General features: G+C 37.4%; 4 protein-coding genes and 1 long non-coding RNA gene across 6 annotated transcripts; 4 read left to right on the top strand and 1 right to left on the bottom strand.

Moving 5' to 3' along the window:
• Nucleotides 1-1,965: 1,965 nt before the first annotated feature.
• LOC113683659 (prolyl hydroxylase EGLN3) lies at nt 1,966-3,612 on the bottom strand. The gene has a single exon (XM_027200923.2). The coding sequence runs from the start codon at nt 3,499-3,501 to the stop codon at nt 2,380-2,382; it is 1,122 nt and encodes a 373-aa protein (XP_027056724.2). The 5' UTR covers nt 3,502-3,612; the 3' UTR covers nt 1,966-2,379.
• LOC113683652 (signal recognition particle subunit SRP54) lies at nt 3,583-13,058 on the top strand. The gene is made up of 17 exons (XM_027200910.2): nt 3,583-3,813; nt 4,723-4,814; nt 6,236-6,320; nt 6,797-6,901; nt 6,999-7,065; nt 7,495-7,552; nt 7,661-7,750; nt 8,589-8,649; nt 8,763-8,822; nt 8,946-9,034; nt 9,550-9,650; nt 10,133-10,219; nt 10,348-10,421; nt 10,625-10,733; nt 11,115-11,285; nt 11,582-11,677; nt 11,997-13,058. The coding sequence occupies exons 1-17, from the start codon at nt 3,736-3,738 to the stop codon at nt 12,074-12,076; spliced, it is 1,503 nt and encodes a 500-aa protein (XP_027056711.2). The 5' UTR covers nt 3,583-3,735; the 3' UTR covers nt 12,077-13,058.
• An 852-nt stretch (nt 13,059-13,910) lies between these two features.
• Nucleotides 13,911-18,751, top strand: LOC113683665 (large ribosomal subunit protein uL5). Of its 2 annotated transcripts, none has more exons than XM_089193273.1 (5): nt 13,911-13,946; nt 15,355-15,508; nt 16,406-16,512; nt 17,614-17,856; nt 18,644-18,751. In XM_089193273.1, the coding sequence occupies exons 1-5, from the start codon at nt 13,941-13,943 to the stop codon at nt 18,680-18,682; spliced, it is 549 nt and encodes a 182-aa protein (XP_089049399.1). In that variant the 5' UTR covers nt 13,911-13,940; the 3' UTR covers nt 18,683-18,751. The 2 variants fall into 2 exon arrangements, with proteins under 2 accessions (XP_089049399.1, XP_089049400.1); XM_089193274.1 differs by having other exon boundaries at nt 13,922-14,069.
• A 1,108-nt stretch (nt 18,752-19,859) lies between these two features.
• Nucleotides 19,860-20,986, top strand: LOC149034011 (uncharacterized). The gene is made up of 2 exons (XR_016182799.1): nt 19,860-19,978; nt 20,790-20,986. It is a non-coding gene; the product is annotated as an uncharacterized LOC149034011 (long non-coding RNA).
• Nucleotides 20,987-23,882: 2,896 nt separating this feature from the next.
• LOC149034012 (large ribosomal subunit protein uL5-like) lies at nt 23,883-26,590 on the top strand. The gene is made up of 3 exons (XM_089193832.1): nt 23,883-23,920; nt 24,344-24,395; nt 26,185-26,590. Exons 1-3 carry the CDS (start codon nt 23,883-23,885, stop codon nt 26,506-26,508), a joined length of 414 nt encoding a protein of 137 aa, XP_089049958.1. The 3' UTR covers nt 26,509-26,590.
• Nucleotides 26,591-27,532: the final 942 nt, after the last annotated feature.

Here is a 27,532-nt window from a genome sequence, read left to right on the forward strand (position 1 = left end):
CTAAGGCTGCCATCTTTGATTTTTTACACCAGCGGAAGGCTGAGGAGAGAAAGAAATTTGTGCCAAAAGGGCAAGCAACGGTCAAATGGAAAGAGAGGGGAGGGGTGGGGAAATACAAAAATTATGCAGGCTAATCCCCAGCGGGTGAAATTATTCTTCGAGAGAAAAGACAACGTAAGTATTATTTCATGATGCTAAGAACTCATTTCTTTGTGAGTAGCTTCCTCGACAATTTCCCTACACTCCCTTACTTTGTGCATGTGTCAATAACTTGAAAACAAAAACCCTGTAAACTCGTTCTCGCTTCTCTCTGACAAAGCAAGTTTTGACGAAGTTTATCGATCTTTTAGAGGGAGCCATGATTCCCCGGCTTTAACTAAACGAAAACTCTGACCGTCACAAAATTTTTTAAAGATTTTTTAAGAGTGAAAAAAATACTACAAGCGATCCGCTACCACTTTGAGCCAAGAAAACTGAAGAAGTGGATATAATTTTCGTGTTTGAACCCAATTTAGTCGGAGGTTTTGGAAAGGTGTTATAATTAATTATGTTTTTTGCGCATGACAAAACTTTTGGAAAGCTCTCGACCGGATAGGAAATATTTTTCTGGCATTTTCTTTTTACCAAAGTTTCATCACCTAAACTGAACCTGTCACTGTCAAATTGACACATTTTTAAGGGCAATATTGGAGCGATGAAAAGCCTTACGATTATTTTTGTTTCCCTGACTTTCTCATACCTACGGAGAAAGTAATCCCAAAATTGATTATTTCGCTGCAACATGGAATTTTAAATGAAATATGTAAAACGAGATGGAGTTGTAAATTGCTCTCCTTATTAAAATGTGTAAATGACTCGATGCGATGCGCTAACTACTGGCTTGAACGATTCTATATCTGGTTGGTGTGTTGTCGCTGAACAATTAAAAAAGGCAGATGTTTGCTTTATAAATATTGTAACTCCATCAGCCCCTGCCAAAACTAATGAGAGCTTATTTATTCAAATTACTAAACCGTACGTGTCATAAAGAAACTTGATGATATATCTTACAAGAGAAACAAAAAAACGCATCGATACGCTATCAAGTTGAAGATAGGTGATGGCTCCTTAAGCTTTGATAAATTCATTTACGTACGAAAAACGCTTAACACTTAAATTACTGAGCCGGGTTTGAATCCAAAGACAAATACAGGTGTTTTCTTCACTACAGAACTATAAATTCGAATATTCCTCACAGCTAGGCAAGTAGAGTAAATTATGGCTGTTTCTTCGCACGACGAAAAATTTGAAAGCTTGTTGTCGACTTACTTGGAAAATGAAGGGAAAATATTGGACGAAATTACCGCCACAGAAATACAGAAACTTTATCACAACCTTCGACCTGAAAATTCAATAAGCCTGCGTCAAGTACAAGCGGCGATACAGGCAGTCTGTTTCTGCGACCTGTGTTTTAAGGAAGAAGTTTTGGACGTACTCAACGAAATTGACCGCCGCAGTTTTCTAATACGTGATGTGGAGTGGGAATTTGAAATGCTGGACCGCGAAAAGTGCGGCACAATTACTGAAGAACAAGCTTGTTTTCTGTTTAAAGCTTTGCAAGGAAAATCAGCAACAAAAAAGTGCAAAGAGTTTTTGTCAGGCCGAGCGATGCCAGGCTCGCGCGTTGCTCTACAAGAAATTGAAGTACTTCTTTGTGATTCTCCCGAGACAGAGCTAACTGATGAAGAAAATTAAGTTGAGGATGATAATTATTAAAACAAGATAACGAATAATCTGGTTAAAACCAGGCATTATGTTTAACTACGCTTTACAGAGAGGATTACATCGAATAGATTATCATAATTACTGCGGTTTATATGCACTAATTAATTTTCTTTGACGACTTCGTAAACGGTGTGAGTTTGAGCTGCATTTTCCTCTCGCACTTAACCTTTCCCATTCCACCCCGGAAAAAGATGGTAAAACTTTCTGGCCTGACACTAAAAAAAATATTTGGGAACAAAATGCTTCACGTTACACAGTGTTATTCACAAGTCTTAAAGTTTTTTTTTTTATTATTTTTTTTATCTGAAGTGCATATTAGTCAATACCTTCTATTGTTTTCCACTTTCTTTGACTTTTTTCAAACAGCCAATTCTAATCTCTCCTCTTTAGCTTGCTCACTGCCTTTTTATAGTTTTCTGGAGCGCAGGATATTTTTTTGAGCGTAGGAACCTAATTTTAACTCAGCCTCAATCATTTTTTTCTTGCCTAAAAACGTGGTTGGGAAATTTCCAGAGTATGTGCAAACATGCATTGCTTTCTCAGGAACCGCCATAGCGTTGCGTGACAGCGAGAGAGCCAGCAACTCGTCCCTGCAAAACCGAAAGTCACGTTTACTCAACGTTCTTTCAGCAGCTTCAGCACAGCTTCTCGTACACTCTGATGTATTCCCAGACCACCAAGCACTTCATACGGATTAGGACGGTGTTTAATTAGCCCAGAAAGCGCTTCTAAGTCTTGTTCAGACAACAAATTCTTCACCATTTTCTCTGATTCTTCTCTTAGCTTCGCCTCAGCCAAGTCTCTCTCTTTCCTCTTGGCCTCCACATCTCTCAAAGCAAATTCTGCTTCTAAACCACCCATAACGTTGTATCGGTGAAGCTGCTTCGCTCTCCGTCTCTCCTCAGCATCAAAATACCAAATAGTTATAGCATACCTTGTGCTATAAGCGGGTAATACCTCGTGTGGATTGCGCTTATCCGACCAAAACATTAGCAATCTATTGAGAAATGGTTCCACATCAACATGGCCATCTTCCCTGTAAATCCTTAACTTACCCCCATTTTCCTCACCCCACCCCTGGTTGAGATAGTAGATGACGGTGAGAAACCTCCCATCCCTGTCCGGATTGTCAACATGCCGTGAGTACCCCGTTCCGTTACCAGGGTAACATGCCACCATAGCCTTAGCACGTCCCTCAATGCGATACTCTTGTATCCCATCAGGAAGATTATTGCAATGTATCACTAATGTGTCCACAAAATCTATGAGTTTCACGATATTTGGCGCATGTTTTTCGTTGCCCTCTAACCAAGTAATTTTGTCCCCTCGAATCCTTTTCTCAGTGAATTTCTGCTCTTTATCGGAGGCCGTGTTACCACCGCTGAGTTGCCCGTCTTGAAAAACACCTGAGTTATGCAACTGTATCACCTCGTTTAAAATATCCAGAGCTTTCTCGTCCTCAAAAACGTTGTCGATGACGCTGAAATACGTTTCTTTCAAAGCGCTACATGCAAATCTTGCAATGCTTTCCAAATCTTTTCGGTCAGGCTGTGGAAACTTCGGTTTCTCCTTAGCTGGTATTGTTTTGAGAGGCGGTTTGCAATTTGGCTTGTGAGCTTTCCAGTGCGACTTTTGGCAATCCTTACTGCAGTAGACTACAGATCTACACCTAGAACACTTTGATAAATTTGTGTTTCCTGTAGAACAAAATGCACAACTTGAAGAAATGGATGCCATGTTTACTAGTGCCAAGCTACTGCTTTTCCTACAGCTGTTTTGTCCGAGGAGGAAAGGGGACTTGTGACGTACGTTATCGTTATGTTAATAACCGCTGTACTCGAGAATAAACAAGGAACAAAAGATGGCGACCAGCACTACGTTGATATAAGTTCAAATTGGGCCCAATTTCGTGTTCTTGTGTCTGTTGACGATTTTAAAAAAAGGTACTATTAGATACCTTATCTCTTCAAAATGGTTCTCGCGGATTTAGGACGGAAAATCACCACAGCGCTCCGCTCCTTGAGCAATGCAACCATCATCAATGAAGAGGTAAGAGAAATTACCTGGATGATGCACTCACATGTAATCGCTAGATTCCTGTTCATTATTTAAGGCTCTCTATAGTGTTGGTAGTAGCAGCCAAAATTTCAGGCTTGAAGGCAGATTTTGACATAAGTCCTACTAAGATCAGGACAAGAAATTGATAAAATCATCCCTGTCATCTGAATGCGATGTATCTTCTTGTTGATGTGTGTTTAAGTTTGAAATTCATGACAAATTGGAACCGAAAATTGAAAGCCACTTCTGTTTTAAGACGAAAGAATATGCAAAGTTGATTCGGGAAGTGTAACACTAAATCCTTAGCGCATACCTGCATCCGTTTGACTTTTTTCTCTTCACTTGTACCGGTCCAATTTTATGGAGGAGTAAATCACTCATGCATTAATTAATACAAGAAGATATTAATGGTGCCGAGTTTTAGGTATGATGAGTACATATGTTAACTTAGTGTTGACCACCAAAATTCTATTCTGTTAGCCCTTTCATACCTTAGATCTCAATAGCAATTTTCCCAACTGTCTGCTACACATCTCTTATAACGTCAGTTCTAAGAATTTAGTATTGGATCAACAAATGATCCCCTAATCAATATTTTTAATTAGGAGAAATTCTGTTCTGGTCACTTATGGCAGTTAAAGGGTCAATGATTTTGGTGTGGATTTAACCTATTAAGTCCCACTAGTGACCTAGACAGAATTTCTCCTTACACGATCAGTATAATATCAAGCAGACAAGTGATGAGAACAAAGAAAAATATCAATTAGGTGATTATTAATTGATCCAATTACAAATTCTCTCAACTCACATCATACGAATTGTACATCAGACAGTAAGGAGAATTACTTATAAGATCCTGGGAGTCAAAGGGTCAGAGCATTGATTTTTTGTTATCAACAGGTCCTTGGTGCTATGCTCAAAGAGATCTGTGCTGCTCTACTAGAAGCTGATGTCAATGTCCAGCTTGTGAAGAAACTCAGAGAAAATGTCAGGTAAAGTGAATTTCTCATTAAATTAGTTTAAACTGCACTACACGACATTTGTGGCCATGGAATAAAAAACTCCATGTCACAGAAATGACATGGAGGTTTTTGAAATAAATGAAATAAAATTCCTCAACAGCGTAAATGATGTAGGTTGAAACTAAAATAACAAACGATTACTGAAGTTACACAATACATGATATAAAGAAATAACACAAAACATGACAGAAAGAGGACTGTAAAACACTTCCATTGTTACAACCACAGAAAAGACCATGACTGATACTGCAATTGCAAAACTGCTTAGCCAAAAAACAAATTAAGAAAAAAGGACAAGCGAAACTGACCGTACGGCACTGACCTGGGCTAGGCGCCAAAAAAAGGAGTAGACAAGCATATTACTGCTATATTCATATTGATAAACTATGCGAGGTAGCAATAAGGTAAGCAATAAAGTGGCAATAAAATGACAAAAAAGGCGCTGATGAAACAATAAGTATAAACATTTGCTTGTTACAGAGTGAAAAGACTTAAATAATGAATTTCAAACACAGAAAGAATCCAACACAAAAAAATGTCGCTCTTAGAACTTACATTAGTAATAGGACTTAGAGGAGTCCAATTAAGTCTGTAATAATAGTAATGATTAACAAAAACTGACCACAACAAAGGGTAAGTCGAGTCCAATTAAGTCTGTAATAATAGTAATGATTAACAAAAACTGACCACAACAAAGGGTAAGTCTAATTTGTTAATTGGACAGCGCAAAGTCCTGTTACCAATTAATCAAAATTTTAGGAATAATCTTTACGGCTGGCTTTTTATTTTCTTATTAAAAAAAACAACAAAAGCAATACTCAGCTCAGCAAAATTTGCCAAGAGGGCATACACATGACTTTTGTGAAATTACATGTACGGTACATATTAAACATGATGCATGCACTGTCCAATTCCAAGCATGGCTCATACACTGTTCTATTAGTGCTCAAATTGAACTGGTGATGACCAATCACATTAAAGAATTTTATTATAGTTTTGATAATAATCGAAAAGTGTTAGATACCATAATAGTGGAGCTCGCAGAGCGTAGCCCCATAATTATACTAAATAGTAGTAACCCATCAAGCTGAAAAAATTTGGACTTACAACTGTATGACCGTATGACCGACTATACAAGATGCTACTTTTAACATTTGTGGTCAACTGTACCATGGGCACACCAACACCACGGCTTTGTCCAGTAGTCTAGTGGTCAGTGCACTGAGCTCCGAGTCGGATGACCCAGGTTCTAGTCCTGGCTGGGGCAAGGCATTGTGCCTTTAAGACGTGAAGGAAAAAAAATGCAAGCTCCGCTTTTAGGCTTGGCTAAATCTATTTATTATTTAACCAGTAACTGTAAATTATGTCTCTACCCTGTACTCCTTGTTTAGATCTGCTATTGATTTTGACGACATGGCGGGTGGTTTAAACAAAAGAAGGATGATTCAACATGCTGTATTCCAGGAGCTGTGCAAGGTCTGTAACAGTTTGGCTTTTTTTTTACTTTTCTTATTTTGGTAGAAAAGTATCTCATTGTAAAGGTGTTCTTTCGATCACTTTGGCTAACATAAGACATTTTATTAACTTTAAAATGCTATATCACCTAAAATTTAATGTTTGTTTACTTGTTTTTTTCTGTTTGTTTGTTCTGTTTGTTTGTTTGGGGTTTTTTTTTCAAGAGTAAGGCTTTTCAAACACTTTTAGTTGGGACTAAAGAAAACTGCAATGATGATGGTGACAAGATTGTAAATTGTGAAACTAAAGCTTTGCATGTGCATTTCATAACTTTATACATTTTGTATCCATCCCTTGTAAAAGAACAAGGTGAATTTGTTTGCCTTCCTGTCACTGTCAGTGGGTCAAAAGTAATTAAGCTCCCCAGCTCTTTAGAATAGTGGACATTAAACCATAATCATAGTAAGGTAAACATTTTTTTGTCCACCTGTGAACAGCTTGTTGATCCTGGTGTTAAACAATGGAATCCAAGCAAGGGGAAACAAAATGTAATCATGTTTGTAGGTCTGCAAGGAAGTGGAAAGACAACAACATGCAGTAAGGTTGGTTCTCCTCATCCATTTATACTCATCAAGTTTTGAAGTTGGCTTTTATTTGCTCAATGAAGTTCACTGTATGTTGTTTTTACTTTTCATACAGCTAGCATATTACTATCAGCGCAAAGGATGGAAGACTTGCCTAATCTGTGCAGATACATTTCGTGCAGGTAAGACATGGCAACAAAGAAACTCATATTTTTAAAAGTACAGTACCTGTAAAATTACTCTCTAGACAGGTGACTATGAGAATGTGCTCAATCTCATTTATTAAGAATTATAGAATATCTTATTTAGAAGTACATCCTCAAACCTTTTTACTGTCAAGATCCATTTAGTAATTCTCCTTACTTACTGCTACACTTTTCCTTGTAAATTAGACATGAGAATTTGGTCCTATTACAAAAAAGGAAGCTCTCTGTGATTAGCTTTTCTTTTCTTATAACCTTTTTACAAGATAACTCATCAGAATTGTGAGGAGAAGTTACAGGTTAATCTCTTCTGGAAATGAAAAAGTTAAGAACACCTGAGTGTGTCAGATGCTCTGTGTTTGCCAAGGCCTCTTATTTTAAGTACTCTGTCTGATTTTCTTTCTTCAGGTGCTTTTGACCAACTCAAACAGAATGCTACTAAAGCAAGAATACCATTTTATGGGAGGTAAGAACAGCCAAGTTGTACAAAATGTACTGAAAGTAGCTCCCAATAAATATTTATCATCCACAATGAATTCCAATATTACCATGATCATTTTTTGTTTTCTTCTAGTTACACAGAAATGGACCCTGTTGTTATTGCTCAAGAAGGTGTTGATAAATTTAAACAAGAGAACTTTGAGATAATCATTGTAGATACAAGGTGAGTGTAGTATTAACCCTAAACCTCTAAGAGTGAGTAACATGTAATTTCTCCTTACAGCATTACTCCTGAATCAAACATTAAGGTCATGAGAATAAAAGAGATGATCATCATCTAAAGAAGCTCTTGATTGTTGAACAAATTCTCCTCGTCAGAAACTTAGGAAATGTCTAGGGAGTAGTATGGAGAATATGCATTCTGATGTTACGATGTAAAGGGCTTAAAAAAAGGAAAGAGATTATGGCATCATCAGAGAGAAAGCAGTACTATGGCCAAATTCAGCTAACAGTATAGGAGTTTTTAAAAAGGATAAGAGTTGGATGAAGAGGTGTAGGAGCAGGCAGAGAAGAATTATCAGTGTAAATAAAAAGCTGCTAAACACAAAATTTTCAAACAAAGAACAAAAACAAAGAAAATTGATAGCTACTAAAATTTCTCCTGGATCAACCTCATTCCCAGAGTCTCAGAGATCTTAGGGGTGATTTTCTTAGAATTCTGGCAAGTTTCTTTTGTTATCAAGAATAAATTGTGGTGGATTTAAAGCTCCAACTTATTCTTGGACCAAAAGCTTCATCAGCTGTAATAGTAAAATCTGGGTTAATATCTTAATCATTGTGAATAGGAAGAACCTCTGATCAGAAATAGACCGCAAATGTTGCAAGTTGCCAGCACTTACTGAAAACCCTGACTATGCTTTTTACTTACATCACATTTGATGTATTGCCTCAACAATGCATATATTCTACATGCACCCTTTAATTTACTGTTACTCTAAGGATCTGAAGTCTATGTACGATGATTAGTTGATTCACATTCAATTTGACATTTTCTTCTCTAGTGGAAGACACAAACAAGAAGAGTCACTTTTCGAGGAAATGCTTCAAGTGTCTAATGCTGTTGTAAGTGCTTACTTCATTGTGCTTGTCTTCATAACAAATTGTTGTATTTGGACAGTAAGGATGTGTACAACAAACATATTGACTTTTCTTTTTTTATTTTTTGTCCCACACAGGACCCAGACAATGTTATATTTGTAATGGATGCCACGATTGGACAGGCTTGTGAGGCACAGGTAAATATGATGAATCAGCCTCTAGTTATGTTTTATCCTCATTCATTGGAATTTCTTTTAGCATATATTGCTGCAGCCCTCAAAGGTGGTTTACTTTAATTTTTGTGTTATTTACTTTTTTAGGCAAAGGCATTCAAAGAGAAAGTTGATGTTGCTTCAGTTATTGTTACTAAGTTAGATGGCCATGCAAAAGGTGGTGGTGCATTGAGTGCGTAAGTATTACTAGTCTGTCTTTTTGGAAATTAAGGTCTTACCTTCACTTCTTGTCTTGAGTCAAAGGTTTTTTTTTTCAATCTGCAACCAAATTTTTCCCTTTGTTACCGATAACACCTTGTAATGAATTAAATGCCATTTCACCTATGGATGAAAATCAAGCATAGAAATGATCCTTGGATTCAGGATTCAAATTGGTGCCTCCTCTCTGGAAGTCCACCTGTGAGGATCATTTATTTGCTTGATTTGTTACTAATATTAACTAAACTTTTAAAAAAAAACACTTCTGACTGTAACTCAGCCATGACTCTTGTGATGACCTTTGGTCTGTTTGTCAGAACATCAGTCACTGCAATTTGTAAATACTACTATCAATCTATTTCAGGACTATCTTATGTTCTACTTTTGTAAAAATCACCATAAATTGTCTTAAAATTCACATTGCCACATATTTTTTTCCCAACACTCCACTCAGTTTTGTTTGATATAAATTGTAGTTTTTTTGTCATCACAGAGTGGCTGCCACCAAGAGTCCCATCATTTTTATTGGCACTGGGGAACATATTGATGATTTTGAACCATTCAAGACAAGACCATTTATCAGTAAACTGTTGGGTAGGTTTTAATACAGATTAATCTACTATTAATATCTGTTGGTACACAATACATTGAGTTGAAATTCTATAAAAACCCAGTGCTTTGTCATTTACTCTTACACTTTACAACCTAAACATCAGTATGCATATTCTCCATACAGTTCTCTAGAAATTTCTGAAGGTGCTGATAAGGAGAATTTTTTTAACAATCAAGAGCTTCTTTAGTTGGTGATCATTTCCTTTATTCTTGTGACATTAATGTGTGATTCAGGGTTGAAATTGTAAGGAGAAATTAGATGCTGGTCATTTAGGAATGGAGGGGTCAAGTAACAACTCTGTGTTTATTCAAAGGTAGACTAATGTGAATTAACAAAGAGTTTAAGCTTGAAACATCAGCTTTAAGACTCTTTAACAGTGGCCAATTTACACTATCAACTGAGTTGATAAAGCTAAATTACCCTGTAATCCGAACTAAGTGCTGTCTTCTTGTGTCTTCTTTAGGAATGGGAGACATCGAAGGACTGATTGATAAAGTCAACGAATTGAAGCTTGAAGACAATGAGGAACTTATTGACAAGCTCAAACATGGTAAGAACTCCTAAACAGATAGTAGTGACATATCTATTTACCAGGTTTTAAAGGCAATGATCTACTGGTCATAGTAATAAAATTAATGTAAGTGGCAATTCATGTGGCCTAATCTTTTATTTATGTAGGTGTTTTCAGTTTACGAGATATGTATGAACAGTTCCAGAACATCATGAAGATGGGGCCATTTGGCCAAATCATGGTAAGCAGCTTTCGGATATTCGTATTTATCGCCCTATTCTTTAAACAGTAGTCTGAAGCAGGATAGCAAAGGAGACAGTGCTCAAGCTGTTTTAGTTGTCAACACCAATGAAATTAAATCTGACTCTTCTTTCAAATTTAACCCGTACAATTACTGAAATGTTTCTATTAATTTTTGTTTCTTTGTTTTTGTTGTTTTTTTAGGGTATGATACCTGGGTTCAGTAGTGACTTCTTATCAAAAGGAAATGAACAGGAGTCAATGGCGAGATTAAAAAAGCTAATGACAATTATGGACAGCATGAATGATGAAGGTAAAATTTCTGTTACTGCTATGTTCGAGTTCTAGGGGATCGTTTCTTATTCCACCAGGGGCATGGATCTGTATTTATTTTGCCTGAGGAAAGGTAGTCTTCGTAGGGGTGTCATGCATCGCTTCTTGCGTGACATCCCGTAGAATGACTATGAACGACCTCAGAGGAAGTTACTTCTAAACAATAAAATTAAAAAAGTGATAGACCTGTTAGATTACTATGCTAGGAAGGTTTGGCCTCACACAGAAAAGCTACAATTTCAAACCGCGCGTGCTATAGTATTCAGTAGGATTATACAATGCAGTGCTGAATAAAAAGAAGGTTTATTTACTGAAACTTTTAATTTTCGTGTTAAAATACGACGACTCTTTTCATTTTCAGAACTTGATAGTCCCAATGGCGCAAAGCTGTTTTCCCGCCAACCGGGGCGTTCCACGCGGGTAGCACGTGGCTGCGGCGTGTCTGTCCGAGAGGTGCAAGAGCTCTTGTCGCAATACACCAAATTTGCTGCGATGGTGAAGAAAATGGGTGGAATTAAGGGCTTATTTAAAGGTAACTTCGCCCTTTTACGAAAATGAACTGCTTTGCTTTATCAATTTTGTGATTTGCGCGTTTTCCCACCCTTGAAAGAGTTCACTTCGGTTCCTTTGAGTTTTGGTTGGCTCCTTGTAATATTTCCTCTGTTCTGATTGGTACCCGTGATCAAAAACCATTGTGCATATTTTTTCGTGAACTGACAAGAGTACATACTTGAGGTAAGCCAAAAGTCAAACAAAAATGACTTTCTTGTAACAGAAGCGGATGTCTTCTCACCCTCTTTCCCATTCTATTTTTTTTTTCCATTTCAGGAGGTGACATGAGCAAAAATGTGAATCCGTCGCAGATGGCCAAACTCAATCAACAGATGGCCAAGATGATGGACCCCAGGGTCCTCCAACAAATGGGTGCGTGTTCAGTGCGATCAACCAGAATTTTTCAACAAATTTCTTTGTATGAAGACATTTCTTTTGCAGTGAAACTCTCTTCTCCAGTTACATCACAGTTACGCCGACAATTACGCCGTTGTAGCTTTGTCAAAAATAAGGCACCAATGGCGGTGATACACACAGGGAAACGAAGCATTTTATTGAGCCCGACGGTTGCCAAATTCTGCTTTCGCAGATATTTACCGGATGATAGATCTAAGATCACGCTACCCCTTTTATTAGTGTATGATAAATTTCGCTTTTGTTGTTTTCGCTGACAGTTTGATTTCATTTTTAGGCGGAACCCAGGGCCTCCAGTCCATGATGCGTCAGTTCCAACAAGGCGCGGCCGCTCATGCGAGTGGGTCAAGAAAATAATCAATAGTCAACCAGCCTCAACAATACAAAATTTTTTTAATAGCTGTTTCGTTTCAAATACCATATCATATATTACAATAGCAAGTCGTTCTAACCAACTTCAGCAACATAGAGCTTTATATTAAGCAATAAAACCCTTTCACTCCCAAGGTCAAAATATAAATTCTCTACACTGTTTGCATATATTTCTTATAATTTTAGCATAGTGAATTTGGTATCAAATCAAGCAACATTCCTGGACTGGTATTTTTCTATCTTCTCATTGCCTTTCTGATGAAAATGTATCGGTACTGTAAGGAGAAAATTCTCTTTGGTCACTCTTGGGAGTGAAAGAGTTCAACTGCTATCTCATAAAGGGGTAATGTAGTACTATCAACTGTGTTAATAACGTAAATCTGTCACCGTAGAAAGTTTGAATAACGACCTGCTTCTAGGCACTCCCACTTTGTCAACGCGAAGATTGGCCTGGTAGCGACTTGTGGATTTCCAAGGGGGTTTTTTTTCTCAAAACCATCGCTTTTTGCGCCCAAAACAAGGCGCAGTTGATGGCGGGTAAGTGTCTGGGATAGCTCTGGTCTGCTTCAATACGGACTTGGTTTGTTCGAGAAACCCGCTCCATCTTCCCATTTAATGTAAAATGGCGTCTTGTTAGTTTGCGTGTTTCTAATTAGGGGTCTCAAGGGCTGCCTGTGAAAATTTCCACTGCTTTCGTTAGCTGTTGCTCTCGTTTTTTTAGTTTTGTGACACTCAATTGAAATACCCTCTAAATGTAAAAGGAAATAAGAATTTATCAATTATTTCTTTCAAAAAACACATTCTACTTGAAGCTTGAAGACTGAAACTCTCGAAGTTTACGTACTTGAACAAGTTCTCTTGTCCTCGAGAATTGTCCATGTTCAAAGGCAGAAGGTGCCCATCAGATTGAGTTACATTTATTCATAATGTACAGATGGATTTTGAGAAATAAAGTAAAGTACTCTGAGATAGTTATGTTCACTTTCGTACTGGAGTAAATCTTACGTCTGGTAGTAGCCTCGTCTTTGAAACACATCGAAAAAGAGAGAAACTTAAAAAACGGCTGTATTGAAATTTGCCCCGCCATTTTGCTCGTCCTCGCCGACTGAGTGCCAAAAATAGAAGGTTATGAATAAGCCTTGGGACTGTAAAACGTGTGTCGTGAGGAATTTTAGGTGGGTTTACATCTGGAAAAGCATGTCGGCCAAATAGATAAAGTAATATTTGGTTAAAAATTGGAACTGTGACTTAAAAACTGCTGCGACTAACACATGACGAAAAGCGATCAGAGTTCGAATCCAGTTTTATGTCTCAATTTATCAAGGCTCTCCATTTTGTAAGTGTTTCACTTGTCAGCCGCAGAATTATAGCAATTTCTTAAGAGTTACTAACCTTGCTCAGTAACCTTAGAACCTTAGAGATCTTACAAGAGAGGAATTCATTAATTTTGCTTACATTTTTGCTTACATTTTAGCTTACATTTTTGCTTACATTTTTGCTTACATTTTTGCTTACAAGAGAGGAATTCATTAACCTAAGTAAGATTTTTGCATTTTTTGCTTGACGACCAAATTGCCTTGCAATAAAACTTTCTTAGTTGAAAAATAAAATAGCCTTACTTTTGGCACCATATCAGGAAAAAATGAGGTTACAGCCTCTGTGCGAGCTTGTTTTCCCCCTTTTTTTTTTTGTTTTTTTGTTCGTTTAAAAGCACATCTTTCAAACATTTCTCTCTTGAGCCAGGGCTTGGACTTGAGAGAGATGCTAGAAGTCAATTATCGCCAGGCGTTACTTGGCGTTTACGTCATTTCCCGTGATGCCTCAAGCGCCCTCTTTTATTCTGGGCAATATGGCGGTAGGTCTCGAAATTCACGTGGCCAAATTAAAGTATATTTCGCCCCTTTGAATTCAGTTTCCTCAACCCGATCCTGCTATATTTCTTGTATCTGGTGCTTCCTTTAACCTTCCAGATATCAAGGCTAGTATTTTTCAGTAGATATATCGTGATCTTCGTGATAAATCGGTACTGATTAAATTTGTTGAATTTATCCTCTTGAGCCAAGCCTGTCGGTGTTTTTAGACTGGATTGTGGTGCAATTTAAAACCTTTTTCCCCCTTTATAGGTCACTTATTTTCTAACATTAACTCTAAACACTATTGAATATGCATAAAAAGTACAATTCGTCGCGGGTTATTCCTTGATTCCTTTTTAAAGAAGGAACTGTTTTAGCTGTAAGCAGCCAATCGAAACTAGCCCGCCGACATTGGAGTTTAGACAGAGGCATGCAGTTCTGCTGCGTGGTTCATTTCGAATCTTTGGTCAATTTTGCGGGCGATCTTACGTAGATCAAATAAGGCATTTTTCTCACAGATCCAGTAATGATTTTTTGGTTTGTACAAGTCCAATTTAAACGAAGAACAAAGATTAATTAATGGCTTTGATTACCGATTGTTAAATGCTTTTCTTAATTTCCCCGAGTGAATCAGAGAAGCAAGAGTTCACCGAGGCTGTTAATCTGCTCTATTCATTTAAATTCGTTTACTTTTTATACTTTCAAAACAACATGGTCCAGGTTAAGTTTATTTCATCATGGATTTGGGCTTTTGTTCGTCATCAACTTTGTCAAGTAAATTTTTAAGTCAACAATTGCATTCCTCTGCCAAGAACCTTCTCAGCATAATTGATCCAAAGAAAATTCACAGCCTTATGTGAGCCATGTGCTGTTGGCTTAGTCAATTTTTGTTGTACAAATTTACTCATATTTTGAGAAAATCCTGTACCAGTTGTTGCTGTTTATTTAAACTCTTATCTCTCAGATGTGATTAACATGTAACTTCTTCCTACCATATCCATACATTATACAGCAAACAGGTAATTAGAATACTAAAACTCATCAGGTAGAAGTTGTTATCTTGATCTAACACTAAATTCTTGAAACTAATTGACATGGAAATTTGAAGCAGCTAGAGGGGAGAATTAACAATTTGATGTCAGGGGATAAAGGGTTAATGAAGGGGATCAACATTGATTACAATTGGTAAACTTTTAAAGCAGGTCATGAACAAGAGGAATTTTATTAAATCTGATCATCATGAATGCTTTCTTTTATTTTCATTGTCTCTATGAAGAAAATCAAGATGTAAAGTGAAACCTTTTCTAGTTTAGGCTTTCCACAATTTCTTGTAGAAAGATTCTACACAGCACCAAAATCATTACAACAAAGACTTGCAGTAGTTGATGTTATTATCTTATTTCTACTCAGTCGGGGGAAAATTCCCAGAAGCAAAATGTCATGCGAGACCTCCGTATCCGTAAGCTGTGCTTAAACATCTGTGTTGGTGAAAGTGGTGATCGTCTGACAAGAGCTGCAAAGGTTCTTGAACAGCTGACTGGGCAGCAGCCAGTTTATTCTAAAGGTAATTTATTTTTCTCATTGTGATTTAGTAATTTTTTGTGTGATGTTAATTGTGATGTTGGATTATTCTGTTGTTTAGATCAATTTTCAATTGAGCATGGAAAGTACTTCAGGATAGCTTTGTTTTTTTTTTCACTATTTTGTTATGTGATTGGTCTAGAAAACTCACGTCACTTTCTCAACCAATCAATGGTGACTTGGTAACTCACTTTCCCTGCCCTTTAGACAGTTTGCTTGATTTTACTTTGAGTTCTCATTGGCTACTTGTGATATTTTCCTTCCTATGATTGGCTGTTTTATGTACTTTGAGTTTGCTTTTACATCACCTAATTGAAAAGCATTCTATTTGTTGGTTTCTTTGCCTAGCTTCACTCTCCTCTGCTTTACTCTACCTTTCTGCTATTCATTCTTCACTCTTCACACTCTTAGCTTTGCTTCACTCTATGGTTTGTGAAGGAAATGTGTGCCTTTCACTCTCTCTCAACCAATTAGACGCAAAACCATTATTACGCCAAATCATGCTTTCGCTTTTTTAGGCTGTTTATGTGTGTCTACATGTCTCCTTGAGATAGTTACTTTTCTTCTTATTGGTTACTGTAGTTACCCATTTTTCCTTTTACAACAGGCTATCTGAAAGCATTCCTTCCATTACAACATACTTTTAGTGTAATAAGTTCTTGAGGGCTTTATCAAAGTGAATTGGTTCATAAAAAAGCACTTTTCATCTATCATCAATGTTTACTACACCTTAGTTGCCGCAAAGGGATCACAAGTAACATGTGTTTGTTGCTGCCTTTTCACAGGAACAATTGATCAAATGTTAGTTAAACACAGTAGTTGTTTCCATGCCATACAGTTTCTCTGTATGATTTTTTAAAAAGCCTGATTTTCTTCACAGCCCGCTACACTGTGCGTTCATTTGGCATTCGTCGTAATGAGAAGATTGCTGTACACTGCACTGTGCGAGGTGCCAAAGCTGAAGAAATCCTAGAGAAGGGTTTGAAGGTAAACATAGACTCTCAAAATATGTATAATTTGAGTCCTTTTTTGATATCTTTAATGTATGCTTCAGGAAATTTGATGCTAATCAGAGTATTTTGTATGGATGATGATTGAGGGTGTGTGTAGTTCAAATATACAATTCCTTCTCTTGCTAACCAAGGTCCATACTGTAAGTTATAGAACAAGTTTTTCCTGCTTGAATCTATAACTCAAAAAAAAAAAGAAAGAAAGAAAGAAAGAAAGAAAACGGCCCACTGAATTGACTAATCATAGTGTACATACTAACTGAGAGACGATATAAAAGCATTTACAACAGAGGTAGAGTTCACTGGTAGGAACAATCTGATGTCAAATAACAAGACATTTAGCCTTGTGGGCTCATGGTGGATAAGACAAGGGCAACCCTGGCTGGGTCTTTTTGTGGTGTTTGTGGACGTTACATTAGCCTTTATAACACCTCTTTCTACCCAGGGGTTTAAACGAGTACTGGCAAACTGTTATGGAAACCTAAAAGAAAGGTGGAGGGCTACCTTAAACCTTCACACCTTTTACATTGGTATTCATATTCTCCACACTGTCTTCTTTACATTTCTTATTGTCTTGACAAGGAGAATTTGTTTGACAATCAAGAGCTTCTTTGATTGGTCATCATTAAATTTCCTCTATTGTTATGAGCTTTACATATGATACAAGTTTGATACTTGAAGGAGAAATTAGAAGCCAGTTACTCCTAGAGACTAGTATCATATCCAAAGGGCAGTGCTAATACTCATAGCTGGTCAGGTCATGCTACAGAAAGCAGTTAATTAACCCTTTAACTCCCAAGATCTGATTGTTAATTCTCCCCTCTAGCTGCTACATATTTCCTTGTAAAGTAGCTATGAGAATTTGGTGTTATATCAAGAAGACAACTTCTACCTGCTAAGTTTGAGTATTCTCATTATCTGTTTGCTGGATAATGTATGTATATTATAGGGAGAAATTGCGTATTGATCACTGCTGGGAGTTAGAGGGTTAAAGCTCAACTTGTACTAATGTATGACCAGGCTTAGATTTAACATGGACAGACTGGAACTAAGCGGTTTTTGTTTTTTGTTTCAATAGGTTCGTGAATATGAGCTTTCAAAGGATAACTTCTCTAAAACTGGAAACTTTGGTTTTGGAATCCAAGAACATATTGATCTTGGAATTAAATATGACCCCAGTATTGGGATTTATGGCATGGATTTCTATGTAGTGCTGGGACGTCCTGGTTTCAGTGTTGCTGAACGAAAAAGGAAGCAATCCAGAATTGGGTACAAGCATCTGATATCAAAGGATGAATCCATGAAGTGGTTCCAACAGAAGGTAAATCCTGGAAACCCTTATACTTTAACGTCACTATGCATATTCTTCACTTTTTTCTCTATACATTGCCTTCGGTATTGAAAAGGAGAATTTGTCAAAGAATCAAGTGTCTCGTTAGTTTGTGATCATTTCCTTTATTGTCATGATTTTATGTTTGATACAGAGGTGATACTGTCAAGAGAAATTAGGCATCAGTCATTCTAAGGGGAGCAGGCCCCTATTAAAATCGGCTTAAAGCCGAATTGGACCAGCCTGCTGAACCATTTAACTTTGAGGAGCTGAGCCAAATTGGCAACAGTTTGAAAATACACATACAGCTGTGACTCTTATTATTACTGCTTTTCAGTGGCTGACTTTCCAAATGTGGTTTACTCTCTTTTGATAACAGACTGATAGAAATTTTTATTACTAGTAGCACTCTTCAAATGACTTCTTCACTTCATTAATACATCCAAAGAACTGGAAAAAATGAACAGACTGAAAATAATCAAGACTTGAATCTTGGGGTAAATAACCTCACAGCTAAACTAATTAATCAGTTTTTGCAATCACAAGGTGTAATGTTTGACTGATAAACAACTTCACTTTGTCTCGGTTGAGCTGTTGATTATTCTAATTCACACTGACAAAACTTAAGTGACTATCATAAATTTCAGTCCTTTTTAGGACTTCCCCTCCCCTGGACAATTTACAAGATCATTTGTTACCACCATCCCTCCCCTTTCTCGCCAGCTCTACACAGCTTACTTTTATGTTAATATTGTTTTGTTTTGTTTTGTGTTTTTAGTATGACGGTATATTGTTGCCATCAAAGAAGAAGAAGTGATGTAGTGGTTTCCTTTTTTTTGTAAATTCTTTGCCTTCAAATCTGCCCAATTAAATGCTGGATGAATTATGTCTGTTGTTTTTATTTTTATAGAACTTGATAAGTTGATGTTCTCAAAGACAAAAGTATTATAGTATGCCAACATACTCAATCACGTTAGGTATTGATAGAATTGTGAATTTTGTTTCATTCAATCTTAAGATCAAGATTTGGTGTATCCAAGGGTTTGCACTAATCAAGACATTAAGCATACAGGAAGTTTGAGGAGTACAAAAGATTCTTAAGAGGTGCTCAAGATATCACTAAAAGAAGCCTCTTCAGCAATCATCAAACTCCTGAAGGACTTCACATCTGGATGAAAAAACAGTTGACACATAAACCTATTTTTTAAAACATTTTCATAAGAGGAAGTTAAAATTTTATTTGAAAGAAAACTTAATCTGCTTTGCTCCAGTGCTTACAACTCATCAACATGCACGGTGGAATATGAAACATATTTACAGAATTGAATTTGATAGCACAAATTTACTAGCTATGGGATGAAAGGTGCTAACAATACACATATTTTAGAAGACAGAACATATTATTTTTATGTTAGAGTGAATATCATGCCTGAACAGTTGCTTGAAAAGTTCAAATGACGGATGTTTCCACTCAGTATTCAATTCATATCAATACCCTAGCTTTTCAACCAATGTTTTAGAAAAAGGAATACTTCAACTTGGATTTGCAATTAAAATCTTAAAATTTACAACACCAAATAAACAAGCAAAGACGTCCAAATAAAAGTTTGGACGGTTTATCTTTACAGACAAACTCCATTATTATACACTAGACTTACAATGAAACCTCCGATAAGAGAGATAAGAGAGTATTCAGTCAACATACAATGGAGTGTGAAGTTGACATGATAACCCATTATAATAATCCAATATCTGCTACAGATATCGAGTTCAAAGGCTGCCAAGTTTCCAAGCCCCTCGCTCGTGTAGTGTTGTTCTTAAACTTTTGCAAACTCTAAGAGAGTGTCTTCTTTTGCAGATTGTGTAAAAAATGTATAATTAAAACAATTATTGAATTCGGTCTTCGCATGATATCAAACCTCGCGATTGTGTTATCTGCCTCGGCAAATAACGACGACTTCGGCATTGATTATTCATGAAATTCTCAGCCTCCACTAGTAGTTAGCAATAGACGGCTTTTCATCGAGGAAGCCCTCATTTAAGATCACCTTTTGCCAAAATATTTCCTCATCGGTGTGGCTCAGGGAAGCTGATTTAAGCCCTACGAATAAAGGTAATAACTTTCTAAATGAACTCTAGTGCTGCGTCGGTGAGGGGTAGAACAAGATAATTTAGTTTTTTCCACTAAGTTGATAAAGTAAATTGGCCACCATAAAAAGTTTCTACAGCTGACGTTAGAGCTTCGTCAGAGCGAATGATAGAACCAAATTATCTGATTTAACCGGGCCCGGCCAGTTGTATCTCATCCAGATATGTTTATAGAGAAGTCTGACCAAAGCAACAGCGTAATTCCGAGACTGATATACATATCATGATTACATTCTTGGCGATCGGCGTCGTTTCTCTCCAACCATAATCAACAAAAACCACCGCTCGAATTATCAAAGTTGCCAGGCTAACGAGAATCAACACGATAAGTCGATAAACCTTCGCTCCGTTCTCGCTTCCGGGTGAGTGATGCGCTAGTTCTAGAAACTCCCACGCTGCAAGCAACAGACATCCAAAAGCAAGGGTAATCATGCCCACTCCAAGTCCTGTAGGTGTCCCATTGCCATAACCGTTCAAAACATTGTATATCATATCGATGGCGTCGAATATTTGTGCAGACATTGTGGCAAACAACCATCTAGATTCTCCGCGAAATTCGGTGCCTTCTTCGCCAGCAGTGTTCAAAAAGAGCAGCAAAATAAATGGTGTTATATAAAGAACTTTGACAAAAACCTTTGGCCCAAATAGGTTATCTTGCTCTGTGTGTACGACTAGTAGATACAGAGGAAGTAATAACATAATGTTAAATATCAACACACCAGTATACCCAAACCAACTGTAAGAGTAAAGATGCCGTTTCCCAATCAACCACGTAGGGAAAAGTGACGCAAACCCGAGCAAGCTCAACATAAAGATCAGTAAGGAGACCAAGATTCTTACGGGAATCCAATGACTTGATAAAATAGAAAAGAGTATGCTGGAAGAGCAAAAGAAAACCAACTGTGTAAGCACAAGGAGACAAAGCACCACGCGGCCTAAACGTATCATTTCAAGTGAAAGCGCCATTCTCGTTTTAAGTCTATGAACTGAGGGTCTGGAGCTGGGAACCCAAGGTAGGTGAGGTAACCCCCTCTAGGTGGTGTAACCCGCCTGTGCATATAATCTCTAATTTTATCTTGATTACGCTCATATCATAAATGGGGTGACCCCCCCTATGCGGATTGCCCGGTCTGCTTGGTAGGGTAACCATGTCAGCCGGGGTGGCAATCTGCCATGTAAACGTCTCAAGGTGGGGTAACCCGCCAAGCCGGGATGGCTTTCAGGTTACAAAAAAGATCAAATGAACAAATGATCATAAAGCCATCAAGCTTTTTTGCAAAAATCTTAAAGAAAAATAAGTTACGTTTTTTCGGCAACGTTTTACCACACGTCGCCGTAGTGAAATCTTAACCTTTTAATTGCAAGTGCGACAACGACCTAGAATTACAATTTTTTTTTGTAAATTATTTACCTTCAAACCTACCCAATTATATGCTGAATGAATTATATAACTATATTAGTCGATGTTCTTTAAGACAAAAGTATTAGTGTACACCAACGCACTCAATCATGTTAGGCATTGATAAAATTGTGAATTTTGTTTCATTTAATACTAACAATTACTGTAGAGTTTGTGTAATACTTATAATTGAGAGTAGGAGTATGCAAGGGTTTGCATTCATCAAGATATTAAGCACACAGGAAGTTTGAAGAGTACAAAAGATTCATAAGAGGTGCTCAAAGACATAACTAGTAGCAATAGAAGCCTCTCTAGTACTCATCAAACTCCTGAAGGGCTTCACATCAGGACGAAAAACAGCTGACACATAAACCTACTTTTTACAACATTTCAAAGTGGAAGTTAAAATTTTATATGAAAGGAAAATTCATCTGCTATGCTCCAGTGCTTACAACTCATCAACATGCACAGTGGAAATTTGAAGCATAATTACAGCATTGAATTTGATAGCACGAATTTACTAGCTATGGGATGAATGGTACTGACAATACTCACATTTTAGAAGACAGAACATATTAGGTTCTTATTTTTATGTCAGAGTGAATATCATGCTTGAACAGTTGCTTGACTGAAAAGTTCAATGACAGATGTTCCCACTCAGCATTCATTTCATATCAATACCCTAGCTTTTCAACCAATATTTTAGAAAGAGGAATGCTTTGACTTGGATTTGCTATTTAAATCTTAAAATTTACAACACTAAATAAACAAACAAAAACTTAAAAATAGAAACTTTGGACGGTTTATCTTTACAGACAAACTCTATTATTATACATTAGACTTACTATGAAAACTCTGATTAGGCGAGAGCATTCAGTCAATGTACAATAGTGTGTGAAGTTGACATGATAACCCAATATCTGTAGCAGATAGTGGGTTATATATCATATCAGCGAGTTCAAAGGCTCCAAGTTTCTAAGCCCCTCGCTCGTGGAGTGTTCTCAAACTTTTGCAAACTCTGAGAGAAATGTCTTCTTTTACACATTGTTTATAAAAGTATGATGAAAGCAATAATTGAATTCGGTTTTCGTATGATATCAAGAAGTATCAAACGTAGCAACCGTGTTATCTACCTCAGCCCTAGGCTTCGGCTTCGGCAAATAACACCGACCTCGGCACTGATTATTCATGAAATGCTCAGCTTCAGCCAGTAATTACTTATTGTGAATTGGTAATGGACAGCTTTTGATCAAGGAAGCCCTCATTTAAGATCACCGTTTCGCTAAAATATTTCCTCATCGGTGTGGCTCAGGAGAGCCAATTTAAGCCCTATGAATAAAGGTAGTAACTTTCTAAAGGAACTCCGGTGCTGCGTCGGTGAAGGATGGAAAAAGATAATTTAGTTTTATCCACAAAGTAAATTGGCCACCGCAAAAAAGTTTTTAAAGCTGACATTAGCGCTTTATCAGAGCGAAAGACGAAACAAAATTATCTGATTTCGCCGGGCCTAGTTGTACCTCATCCAGATATATCTATAGAGAAGTCTGACCAAAGCAACGGCGTAATTCCGAGACTGATATCCATATCATGATTACATTCTTGGCGATCGGCGTCGTTTCTCTCCAACCATAATCAACATAAACCACCGCTCGAATGATCAAAGTTGCCAGGCTAACGAGAATCAACACGATAAGTCGATGAACCTTCGCTCCGTTCTTGCTTCCGGGTGAGTGATGCGCTAGTTCTAGAAACTCCCACGCTGCTAGCAACAGACATCCAAAAGCAAGGGTAATCATGCCCACTCCAAGTCCTGTAGGTGGCCCATTGCCATAACCGTTCAAAACATTGTTTATCATATCGATGGCGTCGAATATTTGTGCAGACATTGTAGCAAACAACCATCTAGATTCTCCGTGAAATTCGGTGCCTTCTTCGCCAGCAGTGTTCAAAAAGAGCAGCAAAGTAAATGGTGTGATATAAAGAACTTTGACAAAAATCGTTAGCCAAAATGGATTATCTTGCTCTGCATCTACGACTAGTAGATACGGTGTAAGTACTACGATAATGTCCACTATTAAAAGACCAGTATACCCAAACCAAGTGTAAGAGTAATAATGCCGTTTCCCAAGTGTCCACGCTTTGCCAAATGATATCATCCCGACAATATGTAGCGTAACGGTCGACAAGATCAACAAGATTCCTACTGTGAAAGTCAAGTGACCCAATACAATACAAGAGACTACATTAAAGCAGATGGAATTCAACTTTAGATACAGAAGGAGAATAAGCGCGAAGCGCCCTAACGTTACCATTCCGTGTGAGAGCGCCATTCTCGTTCTATTGAACTAAGGATCAGTTTACATGGTAAATTTTGCTATTCACCCCTGTGACACCTTTTGACGTAAACGTATTTTTAATTTTAAACTGTACAAGTTACAAGTTTAGGACAGTCTACAAATATCTTGCAATCATGCAGTCGGCAAAGCTGGTTTCCCTGACTAATGCACGGTATCGTTAACCACAAGTGCATGACGTCTCAACAAAGTCGGCGATTTTTATTCACCTTATTACGACTTTGCTCGAGGCATACCGCTCGATCAATGAACTAAAAAATTCATACTGCGATTATTACAAGCTTCACAATTTCTTTGTTTTTTGTTTGGCACTTTCAATAATGACCGCATGAGAAATTAAACAATGCGTAAAAACATTGTCTGTTAAATCAATTTAATCAATTTTAGAATAAATAGAAAGAGATGTCAGCAGGCACTGTCGGCTTTTAATGAACTTTTTCAAAAGAAGTTGTGCGCTCTTCAGAAGTTGTAAAGTGACCAACATGGTTGGCAGTCACGAAAAATCAAACGACTTAAAAAAAAATTGGAAAGATTGTTTGTTTGACAAAGGTTTCACCGTGGTTACATGATAACTGAGAGATGATATAAAAGGTGCCAAAGCTGAAGAAATCCAAGAGAAGGGTTTGAAGGTAAACATAGGCAGGGGTCGCACTAGTGCTTTTGGTGTTTACATTGGACATAGAATCTGTCATAGCATGCTTGCGACAAGTGCGACCCTTTTGTCGCGTCCAGACATAACTATGTCCGAAGGACCTAAAGATCAAACAAGCCGATGTCCTGCCTCAAAGCAGGTCATATCTTGTCTAATGGCCTTAAAATAACAATTTTTTATTTTTCTTCTGTCGTCAACGTCAATCAAATCTGAAATACGGGCAGAAATTGGAGTTTTGTAATTCTGCAAAGGCAACACGTGTGCACTGCTAGCTACAGCTATCGGGTTAAAATTTTTTAGTCACCGGTTTTCTCTTCAAACGTTTTATCATGGCGAATTTCAACCCAGTAATTGACATCCGTCGACGTCGGTTTAAAGCGGCAAGGGCCAACATTTGCCTTTGGCGAATGTTGTACAATGCGTACAAACCAATAAGGTTTTGTACATTGAACAAATTAAACAGAGATTGAAGAAATGTCGCTAATAAAACTAGCACCAGCCTCATGTCTAAAAATTATATTTGGCGCTCTTTTCGCGCGTGAAATATAAAGAGTTGACAGACTGGTTTCAAATATCATTTATGTCGCGCAAGTGCGACCTCCATGACTCCCGTGGTGTAAATGTCGCGACATATTTATGGGACAACTTATGACGCGACATAAGAAAAATAAGGCCACAGTGCGACCCCTGCCATAGGCTCTCAAAATATGTAGAATCTGAGTCCTTTTCTGATATCTTAATTGTATGCTTCAGGAAATTTGATGCTAATCAAGATATTTTTGCATGGATGATGATCGAGGGTGTGTGTGCTTCAAATATGCAATTTCTTCTCTTGCTAACCAAGGTCCATACTGTAAGTTATAGACCAAGTTTTTCCTGCTTGAATCTATAACTAAAAAAAGAAAGAAAGAATGAAAGAAAGAAAGAAAACAGCCTGCTGAATTGACTAATCATAGTGTACATACTAACTGAGAGATGATATAAAAGCATTTACAAGAGAGGTAGAGTTCACTGGTAGGAACAATCTGATGTCAAATAACAAGACATTTAGCCCAGTGGACTCTGGATGGATAAGACCAGGGCAAACCCTGACTGGGTCTTTGTGTGGTGTTTGTTGATGTTATATTTGCCTTTATAACACCTCTTTCCACCCAGGGGTTTAAATGAGTACTGGCAAACTGTCATGGAAACCTAAAAGAAAGGTGGAGGGCTACCTTAAACCTTCACACCTTTTACATTGGTATTCATATTCTCCACACTGTCTTCTTTACATTTCCTATTGTCGTCACAGGGAGAATTTGTTTGACAATCAAGAGCCTCTTTGATTGGTCATCATTAATTTTCCTTTTTCTTATGAGCTTTACATATGATTCAAGTGTGATACTTGAAGGAGAAATTAAAAGCCAGTTACTCCTAGAGACTAGCATCTTATCCAAAGGGCAGTGGTAATATGCATAGCTGGTCAGCTCATGCTACAGAAAGCAGTTAACCATTTAACTCTTAAGATCTAATTGTTAATTCTCCCCTCTAGCTGCTACATATTTCCCTGCAAAGTAGTTATGAGAATTCAGTGTTAGATCAAATGACAACTTCTTCCTGCTAAGTTTGAGTATTCTCATTATCTGATATTATGGGAAGAAATTGCATATTGATCACTGCTGGGAGCTAAAGGGTTAAAGCTCAACTTGTACTAATGACCAGGCTTAGATTTAACAAAGGCAGACTGGAACTAAGCGGTTTTTGTGTTTTGTTTTTTGTTTTAATAGGTTCGTGAATATGAGCTTTCAAAGGATAACTTCTCTAAAACTGGAAACTTTGGTTTTGGAATCCAAGAACATATTGATCTTGGAATTAAATATGACCCCAGTATTGGGATTTATGGCATGGATTTCTATGTAGTGCTGGGACGTCCTGGTTTCAGTGTTGCTGAACAAAAAAGGAAGCAATCCAGAATTGGGTACAAGCATCTGATATCAAAGGATGAATCCATGAAGTGGTTCCAACAGAAGGTAATGCCTGGAAACCCTTATGCCTTAACATCACTATGCATATTCTTCACTCTTTTCTCTATACATTGCCTTTGGTATTGAAAGGTGAATTTGTCAAACAATCAAGTGTCTCATTAGTTTGTGATCATTTCCTTTATTGCCATGATTTTATGTTTGAGGTGATACTGTCAAGAGAAATTAGACATCAGTCACTCTTGGGGGAGGCAGGCACCCATTCAAACCACTGTAAAGCTGAATTGGGCCAGCCTGCATAAGTATTGCTAATTAATGAATAAATAAATATGTGAAGGGTTTACTTTACAAATTTCAATTTCAAGGGAAAATTCATATCCCTAGGCTGTCATTTCTTGATTAGTTTGGTTAAAAATCACTTGCAGAGATTTTAGAAACTCTTTGGGAGCTGAGCCAAATTAAATTGGCAACACTTTGAAAATACTCATCCAGCTGTGATTCTGATGATTACTACTTTTCAGCAGCTGACTTTTCAAAGCTGGTTTACTCGCTTTTGACAACAGACTCATAACAACAAATATTTACAACTAGTAGCTCCCCTCAAATGACTTCTTCACAGCATCAATACATCCAAAGAATTGAACAAAATGGACAGACCAGTGGTTTAGAAAGAGGAATACTTTGACTTGGAATACTTTGACTTGGATTTGCCATTTAAATCTTACAATTTACAACAGTAAATAAACAAACAAAAGCACCAAAACAAAAAGTTCAGACGGTTTATCTTTATAGACAAACTCCATAATTATACATTAGACTTACTATGAAAACTCTGATTAGGCGAGAGCATTCAGTCAATGTACAATGGTGCGTGAAGTTGACATGATAACCCAATATCTGTAGCAGATGGTGGGTTATCATATCCGCGAGTTCAAAGGCTGCCAAGTTTCTAAGCCCCTCTCTCGTGTAGTGTTCTCAAACTTTTGCAAATTCTGAGAGAAGTGTCTTCTTATGCAGATTATTTAAAAAAGATAGGGTTAAAACAATTATTGAATTCAGTTTTCGCATGATATCAAGAAGTATAAACCTCGCGACTGTGTTATCTGCCTCAACCTTCGGTATCGGCAAAGAACGCCGACTTCGGCTTTGATTA

The sequence above is a fragment of the Pocillopora damicornis genome, chromosome 14, assembly GCF_964200805.1.
Source record: "Pocillopora damicornis chromosome 14, jaPocDami1.2, whole genome shotgun sequence".
Classification (NCBI taxonomy): Eukaryota; Metazoa; Cnidaria; class Anthozoa; order Scleractinia; family Pocilloporidae; genus Pocillopora; species Pocillopora damicornis.

Bases quoted from the DNA above. Each gene is read 5' to 3' on its own strand.
- LOC113683659 (XM_027200923.2), bottom strand. From the start codon at position 3,501: ATGGCATCCATTTCTTCAAGTTGTGCATTTTGTTCTACAGGAAACACA.
- LOC113683652 (XM_027200910.2), top strand. From the start codon at position 3,736: ATGGTTCTCGCGGATTTAGGACGGAAAATCACCACAGCGCTCCGCTCC. The intron at 7,066-7,494 runs GTAAGACATGGC...TTCTTTCTTCAG, and splicing joins TGCAGATACATTTCGTGCAG to GTGCTTTTGACCAACTCAAA. The intron at 11,678-11,996 runs GTGCGTGTTCAG...TTTCATTTTTAG, and splicing joins CAGGGTCCTCCAACAAATGG to GCGGAACCCAGGGCCTCCAG.
- LOC113683665 (XM_089193273.1), top strand. The intron at 16,513-17,613 runs GTAAACATAGAC...TTGTTTCAATAG, and splicing joins TCCTAGAGAAGGGTTTGAAG to GTTCGTGAATATGAGCTTTC. The intron at 17,857-18,643 runs GTAAATCCTGGA...TTGTGTTTTTAG, and splicing joins TGAAGTGGTTCCAACAGAAG to TATGACGGTATATTGTTGCC.
- LOC149034012 (XM_089193832.1), top strand. From the start codon at position 23,883: ATGCAGTCGGCAAAGCTGGTTTCCCTGACTAATGCACG. The intron at 23,921-24,343 runs GTATCGTTAACC...ATGATAACTGAG, and splicing joins GTTTCCCTGACTAATGCACG to AGATGATATAAAAGGTGCCA. The intron at 24,396-26,184 runs GTAAACATAGGC...TTGTTTTAATAG, and splicing joins TCCAAGAGAAGGGTTTGAAG to GTTCGTGAATATGAGCTTTC.